Source organism: Podarcis vaucheri (genome assembly GCF_965113315.1).
Source record: "Podarcis vaucheri genome assembly, chromosome: 12".
NCBI lineage: Eukaryota > Metazoa > Chordata > Lepidosauria > Squamata > Lacertidae > Podarcis > Podarcis vaucheri.
This window is the reverse complement of record NC_138750.1, coordinates 65,195,885-65,221,207: the sequence shown is the minus strand read 5'-3', so window position 1 is coordinate 65,221,207 and position 25,323 is coordinate 65,195,885. Positions and strand designations below refer to the sequence as shown.

At 50.0% G+C, this 25,323-nt stretch overlaps 1 protein-coding gene across 2 annotated transcripts in view; it reads right to left on the bottom strand.

Annotated features, from left to right (window-relative positions):
* Positions 1–3,037: 3,037 nt before the first annotated feature.
* LOC309514872 (vomeronasal type-2 receptor 116-like) overlaps positions 3,038–25,323 on the bottom strand; it is a 112,858-nt gene continuing 90,572 nt past the window's right edge. Inside the window, exons 1-5 of one of the 2 annotated variants that reach the window (XM_082192307.1) lie at positions 24,340–24,558; positions 22,463–23,323; positions 21,500–21,727; positions 7,640–7,766; positions 3,038–4,058 (exon numbers count right to left, since the gene is read on the bottom strand). In XM_082192307.1, the coding sequence (XP_082048433.1) occupies positions 3,157–4,058; positions 7,640–7,766; positions 21,500–21,727; positions 22,463–23,323; positions 24,340–24,501 (2,280 nt within the window). In that variant the 5' untranslated portion in view covers positions 24,502–24,558 and the 3' untranslated portion in view covers positions 3,038–3,156. Of the gene's footprint in view, positions 4,059–7,639; positions 7,767–21,499; positions 21,728–22,462; positions 23,324–24,339; positions 24,559–25,323 lie in introns of those variants that run through there. The other variant, XM_082192308.1, reaches the window with a different exon arrangement.

Genomic DNA, 25,323 nt, shown 5'->3' with positions numbered 1-25,323 from the left:
CCACAAATCATAACAGAATTGTTAGGAGATCCCTATTCCTCTGCCAGAGCTTCAGTTCCCAGGATGGTTTAGCAATCAAACTCTCTTTATGGGTAACTCTGGGGATTGTAGGCTTCAAATGCAGGGCCAGTTAACAGTACTAGATTTATCCTACACATTTTATAATAAGCAACTTTATCCACTGGTGCTCAAGTAGGTTGGAGCAAAGAATAACTGTTTCCAAAAAGGAAACAAAAGCAAAACCCTGTGCTGCTGTTGTAATCAATTTGACTTCATTGATAACTTCCTGGCTAGGAAAGATGTTTAGAAGATGATGATGAAGAGAAAGGCCTCATTGCCCAATATGCACTAAATTAAGCAGTTGAACCTGCAGTATATTTAATAATAATAATAATAATAATAATAATAATAATAATAATAATAATTTATTATTTATACCCCACCCATCTGGCTGAGTTTCCCCAGCCACTCTGGGTGGCTCCCAATCGAGTGTTAAAAACAATACAGCATTAAATATTAAAAACTTCCCTAAACAGGGCGGCCTTCAGATGTCTTTTAAGGATAGGATAGCTGCTTATTTCCTTGACATCTGATGGGAGGGCGTTCCACAGGGCAAGTGCCACCACCGAGAAGGCCCTCTGTCTGGTTCCCCGTAACCGCAATAAGGGAACCGCCAGAAGGCCCTCAGCGCGGGACCTCAGTGTACGGGCAGAACGATGGGGGTAGAGACGCTCCTTCAGGTATACTGGACCAAGGCCATTTAGGGCTTTAAAGGTCAGCACCAACACTTTGAATTGTGCTCAGAAACGTACTGGGAGCCAATGCAGATCTCTCAGAACCGGTGTTATGTGGTCTCGGCGGCCACTCCCAGTCACCAGTCTAGCTGTCACATTCTGGATTAGTTGTAGTTTCCGGGTCACCTTCAAAGGTAGCTCCACATAGAGCGCATTGCCGTAGTCCAAGCAGGAGATAACCAGAACATGCACCACTCCGGCAAGGCAGTCCGCAGGCAGATAGGATCTCAGCCTGTGTACCAGATGGAGCTGGCAGACAGCCGCCCTGGACACAGAATTAACCTGCACCTCCATGGACAGCTGTGAGTCCAAAATGACTCTCAAGCTGTGCACCTGGTCCGTCAGAGGCATTCAGGACCAGGGAATCCCCCCCCACACACCCTGTCCCCCCAAAAACAGTGCTTCTGTCTTGTCAGGATTCAACCTCAATCTGTTAGCCACCATCCATCCTCCAACCGCCTCCAGGCACTCACACAGGACCTTCACCGCCTTCACTGGTTCTGATTTAAAAGAGAGGTAGAGCTGGGTGTCATCTGCATACTGCAACACCCAGCCCAAATCCAGCCCAAACCCTGTTTAGTTACTGCACACCCAAACTTTCCCCCCACGTATTTCCTGCTTCTTGGATTTTTGTTATATCTTCAAACAGTCTTGTTTCATCTGAACACTGGAATTGTTTCTGGGGTTCACATGACGTGAATCCAAGCTCCATTAGCGCATCAGTTCCCATCACCCTCGAAAGCAAAGAATGGGCAGTATCTGGCAAGAAGGTTAAAAGAGGAATAGTATAACCTCCAAGTCTCCTGATTTTCCAGGGACAGTTCCCTAATTCCAAAAGAGCCATCATGGCTTCTGATTTGATCCTGGATTGTCCCTATTTCCCAAGCCAGTTCTGCCAGCACCAACTCAGGGAAGAGGATGAGCCAGGGCTTGTCCTGAGTGGTGGCAACAGTGGAGGTGGCCAGGAAGCCTCCTCTTGCCTCTCCATGGCTGCCGCTGCTGGCCTCCTCCCTTGGGCAGCTCATAGCAGCTGCCAGGGAGCAGATGGGGAGGAGAGGCTGTCTCTGTCCAGGCCAACCCTGCAACAGACCTTTTCAGTGGGGATATTCATGTCAGTTTGCATTTCTTGGTACAGAAAGTACTGATCTGATGTGTAGAGACATTTCCTATTCTAATTAATTCAAGAGGGTTCTGGAAGCTTCTCTGTGTGAAAGAAACTGATGCAAGCTGGAAGTTTCTAGCTGACACGTAAGTTTCTATTCTGCCTAGAAACAAGCAGAAGGTTCCTGATGTTTGGGTTATTCCTTCAGAGAAGCTGAGTACAGCTGCCTTAAAGTGGTTCTGTTATCCCTTTCTGTCACGGTCATGCTGACTATAATAATAAGGCCAGATGGAGCCTCGGTTTCACTTTTCCATCTCTCTTTCCTTCTGGTGTTCTGTACACAGCATGCTTAGTGTTAAGGTTTTAGTCTTATTATAAGTTATTGCAAGTTTACGTTAAGTAAACAGGCCCAATCCTGAATGTATTGGATTTGTGACCATTATGCTCATTTGCCTTCAGTAGCAATTGCAAACTGCTATTAATTGCCTCTGGTCTATTTTTGGGGAATCCTGCAACACGTTTTAAGTTTTATTCAGCTAACTATATGTTGGAATCTGCTCTGGATCGATATGAGTAGAATTCATGGCAATTCATCCCAGGCTGCAGTTCTTTGTGTATTGAACTTGACATTGTTTTTACATACAAAAGTGTTACTTGCTGTTTTTACACAAGAAAGCGTTTTTATTCTTTATTTAAACAATGTTTTCATCATTGTTTTTATGCAGGCAGGGCTTTTATCAGCCGGAACTCAATGCAACTCAGTTCTGGCACCTCTCATGTTGTTGCCTCCATCACAGTCAAAATTCCAGGGGTGCCAACTTGAATAAAATAGGGGGGGCAGGTAAGCCCCACCCCACATAATTGATCACAAGATGTGGTGCACTAACACCATTTGAATGGCAATACCCACTGACCTGAAGGGGCCTGGACCCCTCAAATATTTTTTGATCAATCTATGTTTTTGGCAGTTATGCACAGTTTCTGGCCCTGATTTATAAATCTGGATCAGACTCTATAGGGTCCAAACTCACCCAAACCTGATTTGCCCTGCACTGCATCCACACCCGGATCATGATCATGATCCAGAAAATATAGTTCCCCAATCTGGAGGTGGTCAAGAATAAGAAACCAACACAGAGGAAACTGATGAGACACAAATTTATTCAAAGATCAAGATCAGAGGTCAGAGTGAATGATAGCCCAGGACTACTCAAGCTCTAAGATATGAACACACACAGAGAGAGAAACAAAAAACAAACATTATTTTCTTCCCCTTATTAGGCTTTCCTTGTTGTTCAGGTCAGACCTCAGCACAATGATGTAGCATTTAGGGAAAAAGATGCAACCCAGTAACCCAGCACTGGAGGACAAGATGGAGAAGACCTCCACGGCTACCATGTATTTCCCTTTGGTGCTCAGGTAGGTTGGAACAAAGGTCAGCCAAACACTGCAGAAAACCAACATGCTAAACGTGATAAATTTGGCCTCGTTAAAACTGTCAGGTAACTTTCTGGCCAGGAAAGCCACAAGGAAACTCACAACGGCCAGAAAACCCATATAGCCCAAAGCACAATAGAACATGGCAGCTGAACCCTCATTGCATTCAAGGATGATCTCACTCTTCAGTGACTGCACGTCTGTATCTGGGAATGGAGGGGAAGCACTTAGCCAAAGGGTGCAAATGCCAGCTTGAAGGAAAGAGCAGGAAAGGACCACACAATTGGCCAGCCCCTTCCCCACCCATCTCCTCATTCTGGATCCGGGCTTGGTTGCCATGAATGCTAGAACCACGGTGATGGTTTTGGCCAGAATACTGGAAAGGGCCACCGAGAAGACGATGCTGAAAGTCACTTGTCGGAAGAGGCAGGTCCCTTTTCCAGGCTGACCAATGAAGAGCAAGGAGCAGAGGAAGCAGAGGAGGAGGGAGAGGAGGAGGAGGTAGGTGAGGCTGCGGTTGTTGGCTTTGACGATGGGCGTGTCGTTGTGCTTCACAAAAGTCGCCAGCACGAAGGTGGTGATCAGGGAGAAAGCCAGAGCGGAGACAGCTAAGCTGAGCCCTAACTTTTCTTGGTAGGAGAGGTAGCTCAGCCCCCTTGGAACACATCCTGTTTGGTCCTGGTTTGGGTAGTTTTCTTCTGCACACTTGACACAGGCATCCATATCTGGAGGGTGGAGGAGCAATTAGAAATGTCAAGATGATGACCTACGTACATCTCCTGAAAGAATCAGTTACGGCAGCCAGTGAAATTCCTCTCCTTCATCTCCTTTCCCCCTTTCTTTTCCTTTCGGTTTCCTTTGCTCTGGGCTGTTGTTGGGGGATTGTGAGCACATGGGGGGCAGATGGATGGTGGGAGAATCCTGAGTGAGAGGCAGGGAAGGGAAAACCTCCCAGGATGAGGGACTGGGAAACGAAAGCTCCCAGGTGAGAGCTAGAAGGGCCCCCACTTCCTGAGTGAGACCAGAGTCAAGAGCAGCTTTGGAGGGAGGACTCGGCATTCTATCTCTAGCTCTCCGTTTTTATGTAGAGTGGCTTCTTTTGTATTATTGTATTGTGGAAAAGCTTTGATAAAGTCTTATTTTAAAAAGAAATGAAAGTGCTCTTTGTGTCCATGCAGTTGCATGTCACGGCCCCAAGCCCTCCCCCATTTCTTGTATAATAAAACACACGGAAACCAATATTTTAGGTTGATGGGATAATTAAGGCCACAACTTTATTGGTTACAGATGTGAGCAGTATTGGCAGGCATTGGAACGGAACTGACTATATCTGACTCCTGGCCGCCATGCAGGTAGTCAGTCGCGTAAGGGTCAACCACCAGTAGGGGAGCCCTGTTGATGTGCATCAGCTACGAGCTCCCCCAGGGTTCCCGTTGGGGTCAAGGCAAGGCCCTAGCATCTACCTGGGCTTCGGATAAGATCCACACCCCCGGATCCCTTTAACAGAATACCCTTAAATGGGAGAGGCAGGTTTTACCAATGCCTAACTGCCAAACCTTACAAAATTGTGACAATTGCTATGAGGCAGGCAAAAACCACTTGGCAGGTGCCAATTCACCAAGTGGAAAAATTCCTACCTGGCTCCCTCAACCGTGGTCCATAGCAGGGCCAAATGGCGAACGCGTGAAAATTGGGCGGGAGGGCGGGAGATCCGACGAAAGAGGAGGTAAGGAGAGGGAGTCCCCCGGCCAAGCGGTGGTTCATGCCCCCCGGGCGACTGGATTGGTCGGCCGGGGTGTGTGACGCAGCCGGGACTCCCAGTGATGCGGGCGGCTTTGCCATGCCCCCCCCCCGCTATTCACGGGGAGTACACAAGGCCTGCCTCTGGGAAGAGGAGCAGCCTTCTTTGACATAGGACACTCATGATTTCAGTGAGAAAGTTTGGATGATGCTGAACTGGTCTACTAGATTGTTTTTCCGTGAGATAGTAAATTCTGCTCTAATTGAAAACCATGAATACACTAGGCTGTTGTCCTAGTCCAATACTTTATTATTATTATTATTATTATTATTATTATTATTATTATTATTATTATTATTATTTTGTGGCTGTTCCTGTTGTTGAAAGTATCCATAAATTAAACTGTATTCCAAAGGGGAAAGCAAAGTTTGGTGAAATTTCTGTAGGTGTTGTGCAGAGCTTTTGTTGCACTTATTTATTTTTCTGGTTGCTGGGGTTTTTAGATGTACTTTCCTTTATTCTACAACCCTTCACACACACCCTAGTTTCCTGAATACCCATGATACCCTCAGCTGAGCTTTATTTGAGATACCCTATCATTCACCTGACAGCTGTTCATTTTGACTCAAATATTTTTACTTCCAAAGAAACCAGAGCTGAAATACATTTCTTAAGGTAAAAGGAAGAACTTGCTTTTAGCATACAGCCTGTTAACATTTTCAACATTTTCAAGCACTTAGTATTCAAACTTCAGTTAAAGCCAGGAGAAGATGTTGTGACAAAACAAGGAATTGAAAGCAACCAGGGAGACTGAAGGAAATGGTAGAAATATTTAATGGACTTCAAAGAAAACCTACACACCCCAGACCCATGGCATGGAAGGTGGGAACTAGCATCACAAACTCTCTTCCAGGATTTTCCTATGATTTATTGGGATAAACACAAATTATTTTTGATTGCCAAGTATAATTTGTTAAATGTGTTCTTTGCAGTTCTGGTACACTTTATTCCTAAGCCATGGCCCACACAACAGCCCCATGTCCATTTTCTTGAATTTCATTAAAGAAAGAAGACAGGACAAATTGTGCAATAAAGATAGGTGGAGTTGAAATTAATGCGAAAATCTACAGATGAATTAAAGTTATTCCCATTGTTCTCATTGGGAACCAAGCACAACCAACTTAGTCTGGATGCAACCCACCCACCTAGATCTAGAAATACAAAGAGTAGTGTCAGGGGTTCAGGAGCAGAGGCAAGGGCAAGGGAGGAAACAGAGAGCGAGGGGGAGGAGGCAGAAGAAAAGATGAGTGATGACGACGACCCGAGATCTCCGAGTCTTTCCAGTGAATCAGAAGATTCACAGAAAGGAGCACCAGTGGCCAGGGCAAGGGGGGAGCCTAGGGGGACACCCCAGGAAGATAGAGCCAGAGGGGACTCAGAGGGGAGCAGTTGGAGATCGGGACCAGCGTCACCGCCAGAGAGCAGGGAAGAGGAAGGGCGCCAGGGATCAAGTGCTGGCAGCTCACAACAGGAGGGAGGGCACGAGTCAGGAGTGGCCACACCTCCATCAGGGAGCGAAGAAACGGTCAGACGGAAAGTGGAAGGTTGGGCGCGCGCGCCAAGTTCAAATGCACAGGAAAGTGACGCAGTAGGCAGCCCGGAGAGGGAGCCAGGTCCTAAAGCCCGGCGCAAGGAGACAGAAGGGTCCGGGGGGTCGGCGTCGGAGGAGTCCCGGAGGGAGGAGACCCCGGGGGGCAGAGGGACCCAGAGGAGAACAGTCAGGTGGAAAAGGTGGAGCAGGGCTAGGATATTAAGTTGGTGCACAAGGGGCGGAGACTCAGACGGAGCTTCGCCGATCTAACCATAAGACGTAGAGTTGCACGCAGCAGCTTGAGAATGGGAACTGTAACTCAATAAAGACTTTTACTTAATGATCGCTGGCTAGCGTGATCCTCTGTGAGCTAGGATCGGGGAGCAACTCTGACAAGTAGGAATAGCCACACAAATCTGTTTGTGCCTTGAGGACTCCAATGCTCCTTAGCTCTGGAAGTCTGTTGGCCTTTTGGAAATGCTCAGTCATTTGACAAATGACATTGCTGATGTGTGTGCTTCTAAAGATACCTTTGATTTATTTTTTTTAAGTAAAATATATATAGTGTTACATTTTATTCTGAATATATTATTTCCTTCAATTGATCCTCAAAACCCATTTAAGGTGCTTAGACGGAGAGGCAGTAACTGACATAAAGTCACAGTGCTCTCTTTTTGAAACTATTGGAGAAAAGAATATTACTTGTTTGATGCTCTTTAAAATATGTATTGCAAAATATATTTAAAGGAATACACTATTTTCAAAGGAGGAAATAGCAAACAAGTCATATTAAATACACATCATTATTTCTCTGTACATATTGCCTCCTACCCAGTACTTTTTTTTCAGGGGGTACTGAAGGGTACGCAGTGTCGGCACCTCTTTCGGCTATTGTTAAAAAGTGTGGCACATATTGCAACAACTTCATGTTTAGCGCCGTCACCTATTTTTCTAGAAAAAAGCACTGCTCCTACCCTTCTTGTTAGAGATGGTCCCTTCTGGACATGGAACACAATCATAGCAGCAGAATTTCTCTCCCTCCTTCTTTTTCCTGCTGTAGCCAGGATAGCAGTTGTCATTGCACACAGAAACTGGCAGCATCTGCACCAGAACAAGAAAGGAAGATTAGCAAGAACATATTATCTGTCATTCGACTGTTGCATGATTAGGATTATGTGCTGAGGAAAGTGAGCATGGAGCAGTCAGCCGTTCCAGCTTTCCTCCACATGTTGAGGGCTGGATATCTGTAGCAGGGAGTGTCCCCTACAACAATCCATTTTCAGAACAGTTTTAGGACCCTGCATTCAGAACTCAACACCCGGAGGTGGACAGGGATGGTCCTGATGGAGAGGCGACAGTCAACATCTCCCCCTGTCAGATCACTCCACTTGTGTCAGGAGCGAACGCCTGAAGAGGGCTGGCTTGCCCTAAGAATGAAAGATAGTGGCATGTTGAGTCCCAAGGATGTGGAGTCCTAGCTGGCTTCAGAAGGAAGCCTGGGCTGATCTGAATAAAGCATTGCAGAGAGGTTTATGGAGGCGAATCATATTCTCTGCCTCTTTCCAATGTCGTAGCTCAGCTGCCACCTGTGCACTGAACAAATGCCACCCCAGAGTGAGATGTGAAGGACTGCCAGCCTCTCTCCATCACATTATTCTCCAGTATTCCTGCCCTTGTCTTCATAGCCGGTTAAGGAGCCAATGGCCTATAGATAGCAGATGTTCATGAAGCCTGGCAGCTGTGAGCCCAGAACCATGAGAGACAGCCAGGAAGTCATGGGCCCTCACATCATCTGGGCTGTGGACAGATATAGCCTTTCTGACCACCCCTCAGCATCCCTGAACAGAATCCCTTGGTGGCTCTGTGGGGCTCAGATGCTTTGGCACCCAGAGGCCCCCTGATCTGATGGAGATGGTGCAGAGGACCAATCCTACCTGCCAAAGCACGTTTTGCATCTATACTAGGGGGAACTGAGGAAAGGGGTAGGGTTTGGGGTTTTTTACAATAATAAAAATATTTTTGGTAATAGGGAAATATTCCTCAGTTGAACCATGTTGCTTCTGTCCAGAGAGGGTTTAAACAGAACAAATTCAACTGAACTGATAAGGCCCAAAGCTTAGCAAAGTTATTTTATTGACACCTAATGAGAATTTAAGATGGGCAGATTAAGGTGGTACTTCCTCTGTATCTTACTCACTTTGGTTGGGTTGGGCCAGGGGGGTGTTGTTTTTGTTTGTTACTTTGGTATTACCAATTGTCAGGGAACTGCCATCGGAGGAACAGGTGGTGGAGGGGCTCAGGGAGGTTGGGAGAGAATCAACAGCTGAAGCAGGAACCAGCAGGGGGAGGAGTGGATCTCTGAGGGAATGCGAGCAGGTGGGAGGGCTCAGAGACACTTCCAGCGAGAACAGTGGGGAGGTATCTGAAGCTCCCATAGGGAGACCCACGCCTCGCCGGAAACTGTCACGCCGTGAGTCCCGAAGACGTGTTTCCGTTAAGGAACTCTTATGCTGGAAACGATTCCGAAAACAACCACTGTCGGAATCTGCAAGTGATTAGAGCAGACATGTCTGAGGAGCTCTGTCACACACAGAGGTTTGTGGGGTTGCACAAACTCTGAGGGACTACGATTTTACGCACAAGCAGCTCATCATCCCATCACAGCATTCCGACAGTCTTTGTAAGCTGTTTGTGCAGGAGAAGGCATCATGAGTGACCCAGCCGGAACCGGAGAAGCAGGAGTTGGAGCTGGTCCAAGCTTGGAAGAAAGGTACCGAGCGTTGGAAATCCAACTTGCGCTGCAGACGGCGAGGCTTGAGGAGAGAAGGGCTCAGGATGCAGACAAGAAGGGGAGAGCCACCCAGTTCACCAGAAAGGTACCAGGATTGGTGCAGAAGTTTGGGGGGGACCCCAAGGACTACCATGCCTTTAGAACAGAGATGCAATATGCCCTCAATGTGCAGTTTGATGAATTCCCTGACGAGGAATCGCGAGTGGCTTTTGTGATTGGGCATCTTGAAAAAGGGGCGAGGGACTGGGTTAGACCCCTGATGGCAACGCATAATGACGTCCTAAAGGACACCATGAAGTTCTTTCGTGCAATGGATCTCATGTTTTCCAGCAATATTGAGGAGGGAGTGGTGCGCAGACAACTAATGGCTTGCAAGCAGGGAAGCCGATCTGTCCGTGAGTACTGGACTGAATTCACCATGCTGGTTCACAGATTGGGGTGGGACTTATCGGCGGCACCCATTCAGATGCTATTTGAAGAAGGTCTTTCTTCGGCTGTGAAAGACGAACTGTCCCGGAGCCCCAGGGCGGTTTCTATGGATCAGCTGACCAAATCTGCGCTGACCATAGGAGCGCGCCAGGAGGCGAGAGCCTTGGAGAGGCGGGAAGGTAAAGGGGAACGTTGGAAGGAGTTCCGCATTCCAGACATTCCTGAGCCAGCTTTCCCGCCGGCAGAGCCGATGGAAATCGGAACAGCGCGCGCGCGCGCAGTTTCAAAGCCCAGTGAAGGGGGGAGGAAGGAGGGAAAAGGCGCCCGGAAATGCTATCTCTGCCAACAGCCAGGTCACTTTGCCAGAGTCTGCCCCCAGAGGATGGAATGGCAAGGGATGGTGGGAGCTGTTGAGGGAGGAGTGGAGGAGATATCGGAGCAAGTAAAAGCCAACGCCTGGCTGCCACCGTCGGGGCACAGCAGCCAGGCCAAAGAGTAGTGAAGGTGCCCACGCCAGAACCTCCCAAACCTGCCCTAGTGATAGAAGTGTCACTAGAGTTGCAAAACGGATACCCTCTGAAGATTAAGGCACTGTTGGACTCAGGCAGCTCCTGCAATTTCATGAGCAAAGAGTTTGCAGCTGAACACCAGATACAGACGATCCCTTTAAGCAACCCCCTACAGGTGACCACGATCGATGGCAAGGAGCTGTTGGGAGGGGAAGTCAGCTTGCAGACCGTCCCAATGATAATGAAGGTGGCAAGGCACACAGAACTGATAGCGTTTAATGTGGCCACCTTGGGAGGGGCTCCCATTATTTTGGGGATGAGCTGGCTGGCGTTACATGATCCACTGGTGGGCTGGCATCAGAGAGTGGTTTCCTTTGGTTCCGCACATTGCTTAGAACACTGCAAGGAGGGAAAGGGTTCAGCAGGAGCCCAAGCTACCCTAGCAGGGACAGAAGTAACGGAGAAGGTGAAGGTACCACGACAATACGCAGATCTCAGCGACGTGTTCAGCGAAAGGGAAGCTGACCAACTACCTCCGCATAGACCCTTTGATTGTCAAATCAATTTACTGCCTGGGGCGCAGCTCCCCGCAGGCAAGTTGTATGCCATGTCAGACAGAGAAATGCAGGAGCTAAGAGCGTTCATTGACAAGAACCTGAGGAGGGGTTTCATCAGAGAGTCAAGAGCGGTGGGAGGTAGTCCAGTGTTTTTTGTGGATAAAAAAAACACGGACAAGCCGAGACTTGTGTGTGACTTTCGGGCCTTAAACGCAGTGTCAGAACCATTGGCCTTTCCCATGCCTAGAATAGATGACATTTTGAACAGGGTGCGGAAGGGAAAGATTTTTACCAAGCTGGACCTAAGGGGGGCGTACAATCTGATACGTATAAGGAAAGGGGATGAATGGAAAACCACCATGTTCACCCCTTTGGGGGCATTTGAATATCTCGTTATGCCATTTGGATTACAAGCAGGCTCGGCGTGCTTTCAATCGCTGATGAACCACGTACTAGGGCCTTTGCTTTACAAGAATTGTGTGGCCTTCCTGGATGACGTGTTGGTGTATTCTGAGAATGAGGAGCAGCATGTGAGAGACGTCAGAGAAGTGTTGCGCAGGCTGCTAGCCAACCGGCTGTGGGTGAAACTGGAGAAGTGTCAGTTTCATACCAAGGAGGTGGAGTTCCTGGGGTATCGCCTGTCAGACAAGGGATTGGCTATGGATCCCGGCAAGGTCCAGGCAGTGCTGGAATGGAAAACACCCAAAACAAAGAAGGATGTGCAGAGGTTCCTAGGGTTTGGGAACTTTTACCGTAAGTTCATCCGAAACTTTGCCCACCTGACGGCGCCCATAACGGACTGTCTCAGCAGTAAGAAGAAATTTGTTTGGACTGAGGAGGCAGAGCGAGCTTTTGAGGAGCTAAAAAGGGCCTTCGCCTCTGAAGAACAACTTCTGCATGTGGATTTACAAAAAAAGATGAGAGTCGAAACAGACGCATCAGACAGAGCCATAGGGGCGGTGCTTCTTCTGCAGCCAGGGAAGGAGGAGTCAGAGTGGAGACCGTGTGCTTTTTTTCCGCGAAAGCTGAACAAATCCGAGAGGAACTACACGGTGTACGATCAAGAACTTCTTGCTATTCATGAGGCTTTTCGGAGATGGAGGCACCTGCTAATTGGCGCACAACATAAGGTGCAAGTGTGCACTGACCACAAGAACCTAGAGTATTGGAGAACGGCACGAGTGCTCAACCAACGGCAGTTGAGATGGGCCCAGGAGTTCTCCAGATTTAACTTTGAGATTTGTTATGTGCCAGGCCCAGAGAACGTTAGGGCGGACGCTCTCTCATGCAAACCTGAATATTTGGAGGGGGAGGGAGCACCCGAAGAGAGACATGTCATTCCAGAGGACCGCTGGGTGTGTGGGGCGGCATTGGTGGGGCAAAGAGAACTGGTAGAGGGAACGGAGAACGATGAATACGCACAGGACAAACTCAGGGGACTCAGGAGGGAGGGAGATAAACCCGGAGGTTTTGAGGAGAGAAACGGGGCGTTGTACTACAAGGGAGCGTTATATATACCTGAAGGAGAGTTGAGGGGGAAGGTACTCAAGCAGCTGCACGATAGCCCCACAGCGGGGCATTTTGGGCAACACAGAACCATGTGGCTGGTGACCAGGGAATTTTGGTGGCCCAAGGTCAGGGAAGACGTGCGGGAGTATGTGAGGAGTTGTGACCAATGCCAGCGAGCCAAAGGGGAAAGGCGGGCGCCGGCAGGGTTATTAGAACCGCTACCCACACCAGAAAGACCATGGGAAGCAGTGGCCATAGATTTCATGACTGATCTGCCAAGGTCCAGAGGGAAAACAGCCATCATGGTTGTGGTAGACCTGTTAACCAAAATGGCACACTTTATAGCCTGCTCACATGCGGTCACGGCAGAAGAAACAGCTAAATTGTTTGTAGAAAATGTGTTTAGGTTGCATGGCGCCCCCTTGAGGGTGGTTTCAGACCGAGGGAAACAATTTACTTCCAGGTTCTGGAGGAAGCTCATGAGCTTACTGCATGTAGAGGTTAATTTCTCGACTGCCCGGCATCCTGAAACCAATGGGCAGGCGGAAAGAGCCAATGGCATCCTCCAGCAATATTTGAGGTGTTATGTTAATGACAGAGAGAATGATTGGGTGGAGAAGTTGGCATTGGCGGAATTTGCCTACAACAATGCGGAGAACGTGTCCACGGGGATGAGCCCCTTTTTGGCTAATTACGGGTGCCATCCCAGGGCTTTCCCAGGGGGGGAAGGGGAGAGATGGAGCGTTCCAGCTGCCGAACAGTTCGTAGAAGAAATGGAAGCGATCCATCGCCAGCTCCAACTTAACTTAGACAGGGCCAAGGAGGAATATAAGAGGCAGGCAGACAAACACAGGAGAGAAGGTGAAACCATTAGGGTGGGGGACCAAGTGTGGCTGTCAACCCAAGGGTTACCCTTCAAAGGGGGTTGTAAGAAGTTAAGACCCAAAAGATTGAGCCCATTTGAAATCACACAACAGGTCAATCCAGTGGCTTTCAGACTCCGGTTACCGAACCACATGAAGCTGCACCCAGTTTTCCACAGGTCATTGCTGTCACTGTATAAAGGGGACAGAGAAGGGAGGGTCACTCGGGGACCAGCAATGGAGGAAAGGGAACAAAGCTACCATGTAGCGGAGATCCTCGATTCCAGGTGGAAGGGAGATCAAGTAGAGTATTTGGTAATGTGGGAAGGGGAACCGGAGTCGGAAAACACCTGGGTCAGGGCAGAGGATGTCAATGACGAGGTTTTAATAGAAACTTTTCATCAGAGGTTCCCACGTAAACCTCAGCCTGTAGCGAGGTTCCGGAGGGAATACTTTGCCACCACCGACGAAGAAGAGGAGTTGGAGGGGTTCACAGATTCCGAGGAGGAGGAGGATTCAGCGAGCCAGGACGGCGATCGATGGAGGGAATTGTTCGAGACATCTGAAGATGAAGAAGATTCTTTTCGGGGTTTTACCTCCTCACCTCCCAGAGGAGAGGAAACGGGAGGGGGTGAGGGGGGCCCTGGAGGGGAGGTGGATGTCAGGGAACTGCCATCGGAGGAACAGGTGGTGGAGGGGCTCAGGGAGGTTGGGAGAGACTCAACAGCAGAAGCAGGGACCAGCAGGGGGAGGAGTGGATCTCTGAGGGAATGCGAGCAGGTGGGAGGGCTCAGAGACACTTCCAGCGAGAACAGTGGGGAGGTATCTGAAGCTCCCATAGGGAGACCCACGCCTCGCCGGAAACTGTCACGCCGTGAGTCCAGAAGACGTGTTTCCGTTAAGGAACTCTTATGCTGGAAACGATTCCGAAAACAACCACTGTCGGAATCTGCAAGTGATTAGAGCAGACATGTCTGAGGAGCTCTGTCACACACAGAGGTTTGTGGGGTTGCACAAACTCTGAGGGACTACGATTTTACGCACAAGCAGCTCATCATCCCATCACACCAATGCTTCACCCTCTTTGGGCACAATCATTTCCCTCTTCCCCACCCACCACTGGCATATGATCCCTGGATGGTTTCCCCTAAGAGAATGGGGGCAAAGGACTGAAAAAGATTCTGAGCTCCTGGTTTAATTGGCTTTATTAACAAGGAGATAGACTTCAGCATGGCCATGAGTGAATATGGAAAATGGATTACTAGCATCATGCCCAGAATATGGAAATATCCAGCAAATGGACATTCTCTCTGGCTACCCCACACCAGAAATCAAGCAATTAAAAAAAAAAAAAGATTATGCGGGATTATACCAAAATTAAATCTGGAACACAATAAGGAATTTTCAAAATTTTTGAAGCTGATCTCAATACCTGTCTGTCAGGGGTTCAGAAGCAGAGACGCAGAGAAGGGTGGAAACAGAGAGCGAGGGGGAGGAAGCCGAAGGGAGAATGAGTGATGATGACGACCCGAGATCTCCAAGCCTAAGCAGTGAGTCAGAGGACTCCCAAAAGGGAGCCCCAGTGAGCAGAGCAAGGGGGGGATCCGGGGGGACACCCCAGGAGGAAGGGAACAGAGGAGATTCAGAGAGCAGCAGCTGGAAGTCGGGACCCACGCTCAAGACTGAGAGCAGCAGGGAGGAAGGCAGCCAGGCATCGGGTTCCGGAGGCCGTCAGCAGGAGGGAGGGCACGAGTCAGGGGTGGTCACGCCCTCCTCAGAGAGCGAGGCAACGGTCAAGAGGAAAGTAGAGAGTTGGGCGCGCGCGCCAAGTTCAAATGCAGCGGAAGCTGGAGCAGTAAGCAGCCCGGAGAGTGAGCCAGGTCCCAAAGCCCGCCGAAAGGAAGCGGAAGGATCAGGGGGGTCAGCGTCAGAGGAGAGTAGAAGGGAGGAGTCCCAGGGGGGCAGAAGGACCCAGAGACGTAGGGAGAGGCGAAGGAGGTGGAGCAAGGCTAGGGTATTAAGCTGGTGTGCAAGAGGCGGGGACTCAGATGGGTCTTCGCCGACCTAGGGCAGAAGGTGTAGAGCTGCACGCTGCAGTTCGGAAATGAAACCTGTAACTCAATAAAGACTCTTTTAAAGTGGACGCTGTGTGGCGTGGTCCTATGTGAGCTGGGACCTGGTAGCAGCTCTGACAGTAAGACCCATCCCCTTTCAAAGCTTCAGAAACCTGAAACCTCGCAGCGGGAGCAGAAGCCGCTAGGGGAGGAAGAGGGGTGTCTGTAAGCAAGCTCACAAAGATTAGCAAGATGACGGAAGAACAGAGGATCTCCGCGCTGCAAGAGGCAGTGACCCAGTTGTCCTCAGAGGTATTGGCTTCCAAGAAACGGGAGGAGGAGACTACAGCCGCCTACAGAGACCTACACGCCAGGTTTGAGATGCTTGTTAAGCAAGGGCAACCGGGACCCAGACCGGAGGGCGTGGGATTGGCACGGAGAGCAGGAGGGCTTGTGGCTCACTTCGATGGGACTTTGCAACAGTACCCTAATTTTAGAGCAGACGTAATGTGCGCACTGCAACTGCTGGCAAAAGACTTTAGAGATGAGGAAGAGAAGGTGGGGTTCATATTGTCCCATTTGCATGGGGATGCCAAAGCCTGGCTGCGCAATTTGTGGAGGGATAAAGATCCGGCGCTTCAGAATGCAGATGCCTTTATCAAAGCGATGGATGCGTGTTTTTTGTCTACTATTGATGTGGATCTTGCCAGACGGGAGATTCATGGACTAAAACAAGGGAGGGCGAGCGTCCGGCAGTATCACGCCCGATTTTTTGCGCTGGTCAGTGCTTTAGAATGGGATCGGGATTCGCCCCCTGTCAGAGACCTCTTCTGGGAGGGTCTAAGTTCTGCGGTTAAGGATGAAATTGCAAGGGGGGAGAGGCCCCGAAGCACGCAGGAGGTGGTCCAAAGGGCGCTGACTGTGGGGGTGAGGCTGGAAGAACGTCCATGGTGCAGAGATGAAGGAGGTGGAGGGCGCGAAGCAGCGAGAAGTTTCTCTTTCGTTCCGAGGGAAGCAGCGCGTGCGCAATCCACACCTCCGCCAGGAGGGGGAGGGGAACCGATGGAGGTTGGAGGTGCAAGGGCTCAGTCAGCAGCCAGAGCCCTAGCACCGGCAGCAGTGAAAGCGAAGCCTCCTAGAGGGAACAGGAAGTGTTACATCTGCGAGGATCCAGGCCATTTGGCGAAGGAGTGTCCCCGGAGGCTCCACAAGCACACTGCAGCCTCAGCAATGGTGACTGCAGCAACGCAGCAAGGAGAACCACAGCAGGGAAACGACGATGTCTGGCTGGAGACGGAGGCACTGGGGCCCAGCCAGACGCATCTGTGAAGCAGTCCCCAGCGATATTGCAACCCACGGATCCCCTCCCACCCAAACCAGTAGTGCAGCTCACAGCATCTCTCCAGCTACCCGACGGCGTCACTATCGAAGTGCCGCTTTCTGTGGATTCGGGAAGCAACGCAGACTTTATAGCGCAGAGCTTTGTGGAGCAGCACGCTATACAGCTATTGCCTGCCACTCTGCCCCTGCAAGTCGTCACGGTGGATGGCAGAGAGTTGCTAGGGGGGCAGGTGGTGAAGCAGACGCCACCGATGGTGATGCGCCTTGGCAACCACAGGGAAGTCATCAGTTTTAATGTCACCCAACTGTCGGACACGCCCATTGTGTTGGGCATGAGTTGGCTGGACAGGCACAGTCCGACACTGGCTTGGTACCAGAGACAACTGATCTTCGGCTCCTCTTATTGCGCAGAACACTGCATCCTGCCCCGACGGGAGGGAGAGGAGGAGGAATCACAACTGCAGTTGGGAACGTTGCAAGCGGTCCCCCACAAATATGCGAGCTTTTTGGAGGTCTTCTGCGAGAAGGAGGCGGACAAGCTACCCCCTCACCGGCCATATGACTGCAAGATTGACCTCCTACCGGGGGCGACGCTGCCGAAGGGACGGCTATACTCCATGTCTGAAGATGAAATGCAGGAACTCAAACAGTTCATCGAGCATAATCTGGAGCGTGGCTTCATCAGAGAGTCCAAGGCAGTGGGGGGCAGTCCCGTTTTCTTCGTGAAAAAGAAAGACACGCCCCAAAAAAGACTCGTTGTGGACTACCGCCTTTTGAACCAGATGACCAAACCGTCTGATTACCCCATGCCCAGGATTGACGACCTCCTCGCGACGGTGCGCAAGGGACGCGTGTTCACCAAGTTGGACCTGCGAGGGGCGTACAATCTCATCCGCATGCGGGAGGGCGATGAGTGGAAGACGGCCATGTTCACACCGCTGGGCACCTACGAATACAGAGTTATGCCCTTTGGATTACAAAATGGCTCTCACTGTTTTCAAGCTTTTATGCATCACGTGTTGGAGGGACTCCTCTACAAGACATGCGTCTGCTTCCTGGATGACATCCTGATTTTCTCTGACTCGCAGCAAGCTCACGACCGAGACGTGAGGGAGGTGCTCAGCAGGTTGCAACAACATAGACTGTACGCCAAGCTGGAGAAGTGCCAGTTCGACACGACGGAGGTGGATTTCCTGGGATACAAGTTGTCGGACAAGGGGATAGCCATGGACAGCACCAAGGTTCGTGCGGTATTGGATTGGAAGAGTCCGCGCAACCGGAAGGAGGTCCAGCGGTTTGTCGGCTTCGCCAATTTCTATCGCAAGTTTATCAAGGGGTTCGCGATGCAGACGGCAGCAATTACGGACACGCTCAGCTCCAAACAAAAGAAATTCATCTGGACGGAGCAGGCGGAACAGTCCTTTCAAGCGCTCAAGCAGCTCTTCGCATCGGAGAAGCAACTGCTGCATATCGACCCCAGTAAACCGTTGAGGGTAGAGACAGACGCGTCAGACAGAGCCGTGGGAGCTGTCCTGCTGCAGCGAGACCCGCAGGGGGTGTGGCGGCCGGGAGCGTTCTACTCCAGAAAGCTCAGCAAGTCGGAGCAGAACTACACCATCTGGGACAGGGAGTTGCTGGCCATTCATGCAGCTTTCAAGGCGTGGAGGCACTTCCTAATCGGCGCCAAGCACACGGTGCAGGTCTGCACGGACCACAAGAATCTGGAGCACTGGCGCACGGCTCAGTTCCTGAACCAGAGGCAGATACGTTGGGCGGAGTTCTTTGCTGACTTCAATTTCCGAATAGAGTACGTCCCAGGCGACACCAACATCATGGCGGATGCACTGTCCCGAAAACCGCAATACCTAGAAGAGGTGACGCCAGCGGCAGCCATGCACATCTTCGCACCGACGGCGTGGGCGTGTGCCTCAGCTACAGTAGACCTGGATGCGGTGCGACGTGCATTGCGGGACGACTCATTCGCGCAAGACAAGATGGCGGAACTGCTCAGAGGCACGGCTACCACGGACGAGTTCCAGGTGCGGGACGGCTTGCTCCTACGCAAAGGGGCTGTCTATGTACCAGGAGACGACCTTCGCGCCAAGGTACTGCAACAGTTGCACGACGCACCCACGGCCGGTCACTTTGGCACAGAGAAAACGATGGAATTAGTCGCGAGAGACTTCTGGTGGCCCAGGCTGAGAGGGGAGGTCGCGGACTACGTCGCGAGGTGCGACACCTGCCAGAGGGCCAAGCCGGTACACAGACCACCGGTGGGACTGTTAGAACCGCTGCAAACACCGTTTGAACCGTGGGAGAGGGTGGCCCTGGACTTTGTTACGGATCTACCCAGCTCGAGAGGCAAGACAGCTGTGCTAGTGGTGGTGGACTTGTTCACCAAGATGGCACATTTCATTCCGTGTGCGAAGGTGGCCACGGCGGAACAAACCGCCAAACTGTTCATAGATCACGTGTTCAAAGTGCATGGCCTGCCACGGTCTATCCTGTCCGACCGCGGACGCCAGTTCATCTCGTCTTTCTGGCAGAAGCTGATGGGTTTTCTAAATGTCAAGGTCAATCTGGCATCGGCAAGACACCCGCAGACCAACGGGCAAGCAGAGAGGGTCAATGCCATCATGCAGCAGTACCTGAGATGCTATGCCAATCAACAGCCTGCGACGTGGGTGGATTACCTGCCGCTAGCCGAGTTCGCTTACAACAACACGAAGCACGTGTCCACAGGAGTGACGCCGTTCTTTGCCAACAATGGGAGGAATCCCAGAACCTTCCCGGGACTGGAGAGAGTGGGGGAAGGAGAACCACAGACGGCGGACGCGTTCGCGTCAGAGCTGCAGGCGGTCCACGATCAACTCAGACGGCAGCTGGAGCTAGCTAAGCACGCCTACAAGGTGCAAGCTGACAAGCACAGGCGGGTTGGCGAAGTGATCCAAGTGGGAGACTGGGTCTGGTTGGCAGCCCACGCAGTGCCGACCAGGTCACTTGCCAAGAAGAAGTTGGGGCACAAGCAGATCGGTCCGTACCAAGTCGAAGCGCAGATCAACCCGGTAGCCTTCCGACTGGCGCTGCCGGAGAGTTCCAGAATGCATCCGGTGTTCCACAGGTCGGTGCTCACTCCCTACAAGGCACCTCACAGGTTCCAGGAGCCAGGGACGGCGCCAAGTCCGCTCCGGGAACGGACGGAGACGCGGGAGGTGAAGCACCAGGACCACATCAACGAGGTCACGGAGATTTTGGACTCCAGATGGGGGGAAGAGGGAGTCGAATACCTCTTAGCCAGAGAGGGCACCCGGGCCAGCGCCAATAGCTGGGTACCAGACTACGCTTTGGAGGAACCCCTGCTCAAGGACGAGTTTCATGCCCTCTTCCCACACAAACCCATGCCAGCGAGCTTCTTCGACGACTGGTTGTTCACACCCACACTTTCTTCCAGCACGTTCCATGGATTCGACTCAGAAGGGGAACCCGCACGGAGCACCCGTTCCCCAGAAGGTTCACCGGCAGGTTCGGCATCAGGCAACTCGTATTGGTGGGACGATCGACCAGAGGAGCAATGGCGCAGGAAGTGGCTGGAGATGCCAGGTCGAGCGACCGACGCAGAGACTGACATGGACGTGTTCGGGGAGGACCTCGGGTTCGAGCACGGCGGTACAGAGATGGAAGAGCAACAAGTCAACGTCGACGACCGCGAGGGGGAAGACTCGGAGGTCTTCAGTTGGCGGCCACCCACGGGGAGCGACCTGTATCCAGCATTCCCTCCCATGATGATGGAGCACCCAGCACCCACACCTGACAGCGGGGAGGGGGGAAGGGGGGGCTTCGAGGGGGGGATGGATGTCAGGGGTTCAGAAGCAGAGACGCAGAGAAGGGTGGAAACAGAGAGCGAGGGGGAGGAAGCCGAAGGGACAATGAGTGATGATGACGACCCGAGATCTCCAAGCCTAAGCAGTGAGTCAGAGGACTCCCAAAAGGGAGCCCCAGTGAGCAGAGCAAGGGGGGGATCCGGGGGGACACCCCAGGAGGAAGGGAACAGAGGAGATTCAGAGAGCAGCAGCTGGAAGTCGGGACCCACGCTCAAGACTGAGAGCAGCAGGGAGGAAGGCAGCCAGGCATCGGGTTCCGGAGGCCGTCAGCAGGAGGGAGGGCACGAGTCAGGGGTGGTCACGCCCTCCTCAGAGAGCGAGGCAACGGTCAAGAGGAAAGTAGAGAGTTGGGCGCGCGCGCCAAGTTCAAATGCAGCGGAAGCTGGAGCAGTAAGCAGCCCGGAGAGTGAGCCAGGTCCCAAAGCCCGCCGAAAGGAAGCGGAAGGATCAGGGGGGTCAGCGTCAGAGGAGAGTAGAAGGGAGGAGTCCCAGGGGGGCAGAAGGACCCAGAGACGTAGGGAGAGGCGAAGGAGGTGGAGCAAGGCTAGGGTATTAAGCTGGTGTGCAAGAGGCGGGGACTCAGATGGGTCTTCGCCGACCTAGGGCAGAAGGTGTAGAGCTGCACGCTGCAGTTCGGAAATGAAACCTGTAACTCAATAAAGACTCTTTTAAAGTGGACGCTGTGTGGCGTGGTCCTATGTGAGCTGGGACCTGGTAGCAGCTCTGACACTGTCCTTCAGGCTTCAGCTCCCAGATCCTGGTGCATTTTATTACACCTCCCGTCCTCCTTGATTATTGGCTAACCCGCCTGATGATGATGGGAGTTGTAGTCCAACAACCTTTGGGACCCAAGGTTGATGTTCATGGCAATATCTGGTCTCTCACATAGCTATGTCTCACCTGATTAAAGCTTTGATGCCATGCAATCTGATCATCATGAATGGTTAACTCTTTGCCGAAAGGAGCCTGAGGGTTCAGTTTTCCAACTTTGGCTCTAATCACTGAACCATTGGGGTAAATCTTCCAGTTTGTAACATCAAAACCTACAACTAATTCTGCATTTTCACTGAAGTGCACACGATCTCCAGCACTGTTGTTGAAAACGATGCTCCGTAGAAAACGATGGACCTGGATTGAAGGATAACAAGAAAAAAGGACAACCATTTCACAAAGGCACAAAGGCAGGAGTTTTTTTAAACAGCAGGTGTCAGAGGTGCAGAAACCTCTGGGCCCTCCGATGTTGCTGAACTACAACTTCTATAAGCCGCAATTGACTGAGTTGCAATTCAGCAACACATGGAGAGCTGGGCGTTCCCCACACCTGGCATAGGTGGGGGCTTCATCCATCGAACTGTCATGTCCTACTCTTGAATTGTACGTGATGTGGGATCATTTGATTTTCTTTTCCTCTCATTGCCTCCACATGGGTGGTAGATTATGACTTACAAACAATTCACTAGACTGCCATTGCTTATCCAAGTGGATTTGCCAAAAGAAACCAAAAGAAAACTGCTCCCACATGCCTCATTGATAGAACCCCCAGAGTTCTGCTCCCAGGTCAACTTAAAACTTATTTTGCTACCAACTTTGTGTTCAATGAGCCTTCTATAGATTGGTGAGACCATGCCTCTAGCACACTCTGCACCTAAGAGAATAAACTGTTCCCACATTGATCACACTGGCCTTTATAACTTGGTTTCCAATTCAGGCATCATCCCATCTTTTACAACAAGAACAGGCTGCATGAGATCATGAAGGGAACTGGAGGGGAGATGGCTCTGGGGTTAACAGTACCGCTCTGGGTATCCACACCTTAAACATAGTTATAGTAAATCTCAATTTAAGTTTCATTAATTTTATTACCTGCCATGGTTCCACATTCTGAAATGCCATTTTTCGTCCTTCTTCCAATCTTCTATTCATGATTTTGGATTTGAATATAGCATTCAGAGCATGTGCCACAGCATAGATAGCATTGTAGACATTGTAGCTGTGGCCAGTCATTTTCATTTCAAACAAACCTCCAGGAAGACTCTCCAGATTCTCTTCCCCAGTGCAGGTTTTATTCTCCTCTCCTTCCCACTCCTTTGACGTTGTTAGCAAACAGTCAAAAGCCTGTTCCCAGAAGTCTTGAATAAAGCCATCTCTTTTGAACCACGAAGGTCTTACCATCTGAAGGAACTTCTGGAAACCCTCAGGCTGATTTGAGTGAACTGTGAAAGATATGGAACCATGGAAGGTTTGTAAATCCCAATTCTTTTGAATAGAGAATGATGCAAAATCCCAGTGAGATGTAACAATCCAGACTTTTCCAAGAGGTGGCAGTTCTATGAATGGCGCTACAAAGAACAGCACTCTCAATGCCTGAAAGGATGGCGGTTCTCCATATACAAAAAATACGTTGGCTTTCTCCTTGAAGACAGTTACATAGTGTTCTATACGTTGTGAAACGTATTCTATAATCTCATCCACATAATTCCATTTTGGGATTCTCATGATGAAGGCGTAACAGATGCCATTTTCATCAAGCATTGGAACCATTGTCTGTAAAAACCGGTCCCCTTTGTCATCATCCACAGCACCAAGCCCAATCCATGTCCATCCAAAATGCTGAAGTAATATCACAACTCCTGTGTTTTGGTGGGCTTCCTTTGGGACCATCTGGTACAAAAAGGGGAATAAAGTGTTGGCATGTTGTATTGGCAAAAATGATCCATAAGTGAGCTGAAATAAAATGCATAAATATTATTCAAAAGTGATGTTACATGAATCTAATGGCTTGTATGCCATTTTATCTGTGGAATATCAGAATAACACCATCTGCAAGTAATTGCATTGCTCGGTTTGAGTACTCTTACTCCCGGTGCTAGTCCTTACTTCTGGGACTGTAGAAAAGGGGGTCTCTGCTATGTGGCAGTCATTAAAATATCTGAAGTATTTAAAGACTCCCGGGGTTTTGCTTCAGGCGGTCATATGCTGCCATCATCTGTAACAGAAGATCTACAGGAATCAAGAATCATGTCAAAGGGGTGGATCCAGGCAACAAATTAAGAAAAGGGGTAGTTTTGTGCGCATTCTGTAAACCCGTTGTTTAATGCCAATGGAGGACACAGGGTATTAACAAATCATCACCTAAATATGCCAGGCAAACCATAGAGAGCTGGTAGACATTTAGGTTCATGCAAGTAAGGTGTCAGATGGCTTTGTGTGCAAACATGCAAGCTTGATCCCAGCTCCCTCTCCTCACTTTTAACACATTTTGTCACCATCCCGATCTGCCACCCTCAGTCTTCAGGGGGAATCAGGGGTGAAAGCAGGACTTTCAGATTGTGAGAAAGGCTATGAGGTAGATCGGGTGAATCCTATCTCTCAAGAGGCACTCCAGGTGGCCTTGGGACAGGACTGGTTCCTCCAGATCCTCGGTGCTTCTGAGCTCCTCTGCAGGCCCCACATCTTTTCCTCTGAGGACGTCACCCCATTGTCTATGTCAGACAATGTTCACAGGATACAGCTCCCAACTAGTGATCAAAGTCATGGATGAAAAGGTTGAACAAGATCAGGGAAAGGACAAAGCCCTGCTTAAAACCTGTTGATCAGCACAGTTTGCCAAGGAACTGTCAATAAACCTGATAGCAGTATCATTAAACCTGCATTTATCCAAAGGATAACAGGCAATTTTTCTGAAATCATGATGATCCCACCATGATGTGTTCTCTCTATTCTCTCATGAACAGGCTTACCTGTGGAGTTTTGTACATTGCTGAAATGACGGCCACATTCGCAGAGATTTCGGAGATGCATCCTCCGATCAGAGCTATCACTTTCTTCTGGTTGTGACCCTGGAAGTTGGGGACAAACCTCCGTTGTGCAGAAAAGAGGCTGAGGCTGGCCTTATAGGTCATCCTGGCAGTGTAGTAGCTGTTGAGGATGTGAAATCCCAGAGAGACGTTGGATAAAATGTCGGGGTTTTCATTGATCTCATGGACAGCAAATGCCAAGGCCAGGATGTGCTGGTAGTTCTTTGGCACCGAACTGTCATGGAAATTACAGATGTTGTAGCTGTTGACAAACAACAGTAACAGAAGCAACCAAAGGACATCCATACTCTTCTTCTCTCATCTGCTTGTTTCCAAGATTGACTTGCAGTTTGAACCTCAGTTGAGTCATTCCCTTTGCCAATCAACTGAGTGTAAAGTTAAGATTTTCTTTACATGTTCTCACAATGTACATAAAATATTTTGTATAGTTTTAATCTTATTTCTACTGGATCAGTATGTTTATTCATTAGTTATTAAATGTATAACCTGCCTTTTTTCCTTGAGTTTTATATACCTAACCTTTCTCCCATTTTCTTTCTTTATTCATCTTGCTAACCAGCCACATGATTACAATTTTCATTCTTTTATTGGCATTTCCCAAAATCACTTTAATTCCTATTTATTATTGTTATAATCCATTGCACCATTAGTTTAGCACAAGTTTCCCTTAAATTCATACCTAGAGAGAACCTATGTGATTCCCCCATCCTAAGAGGAGGGGGAAGACAGGAGACAGGGGTGCCTGGCATGCTCTGGTCCATGGGGTCACAAAGAGCAGGACACGACTAAACGACTAAACAACAACAACAACTTTTATCATGTCAACATGGGCACACACTTTCCCAGGTCCCCCCCCCTCCATTTGATCATTATTTCCTTCCCGGGTTCCAGTTTAGTACTGTGTTT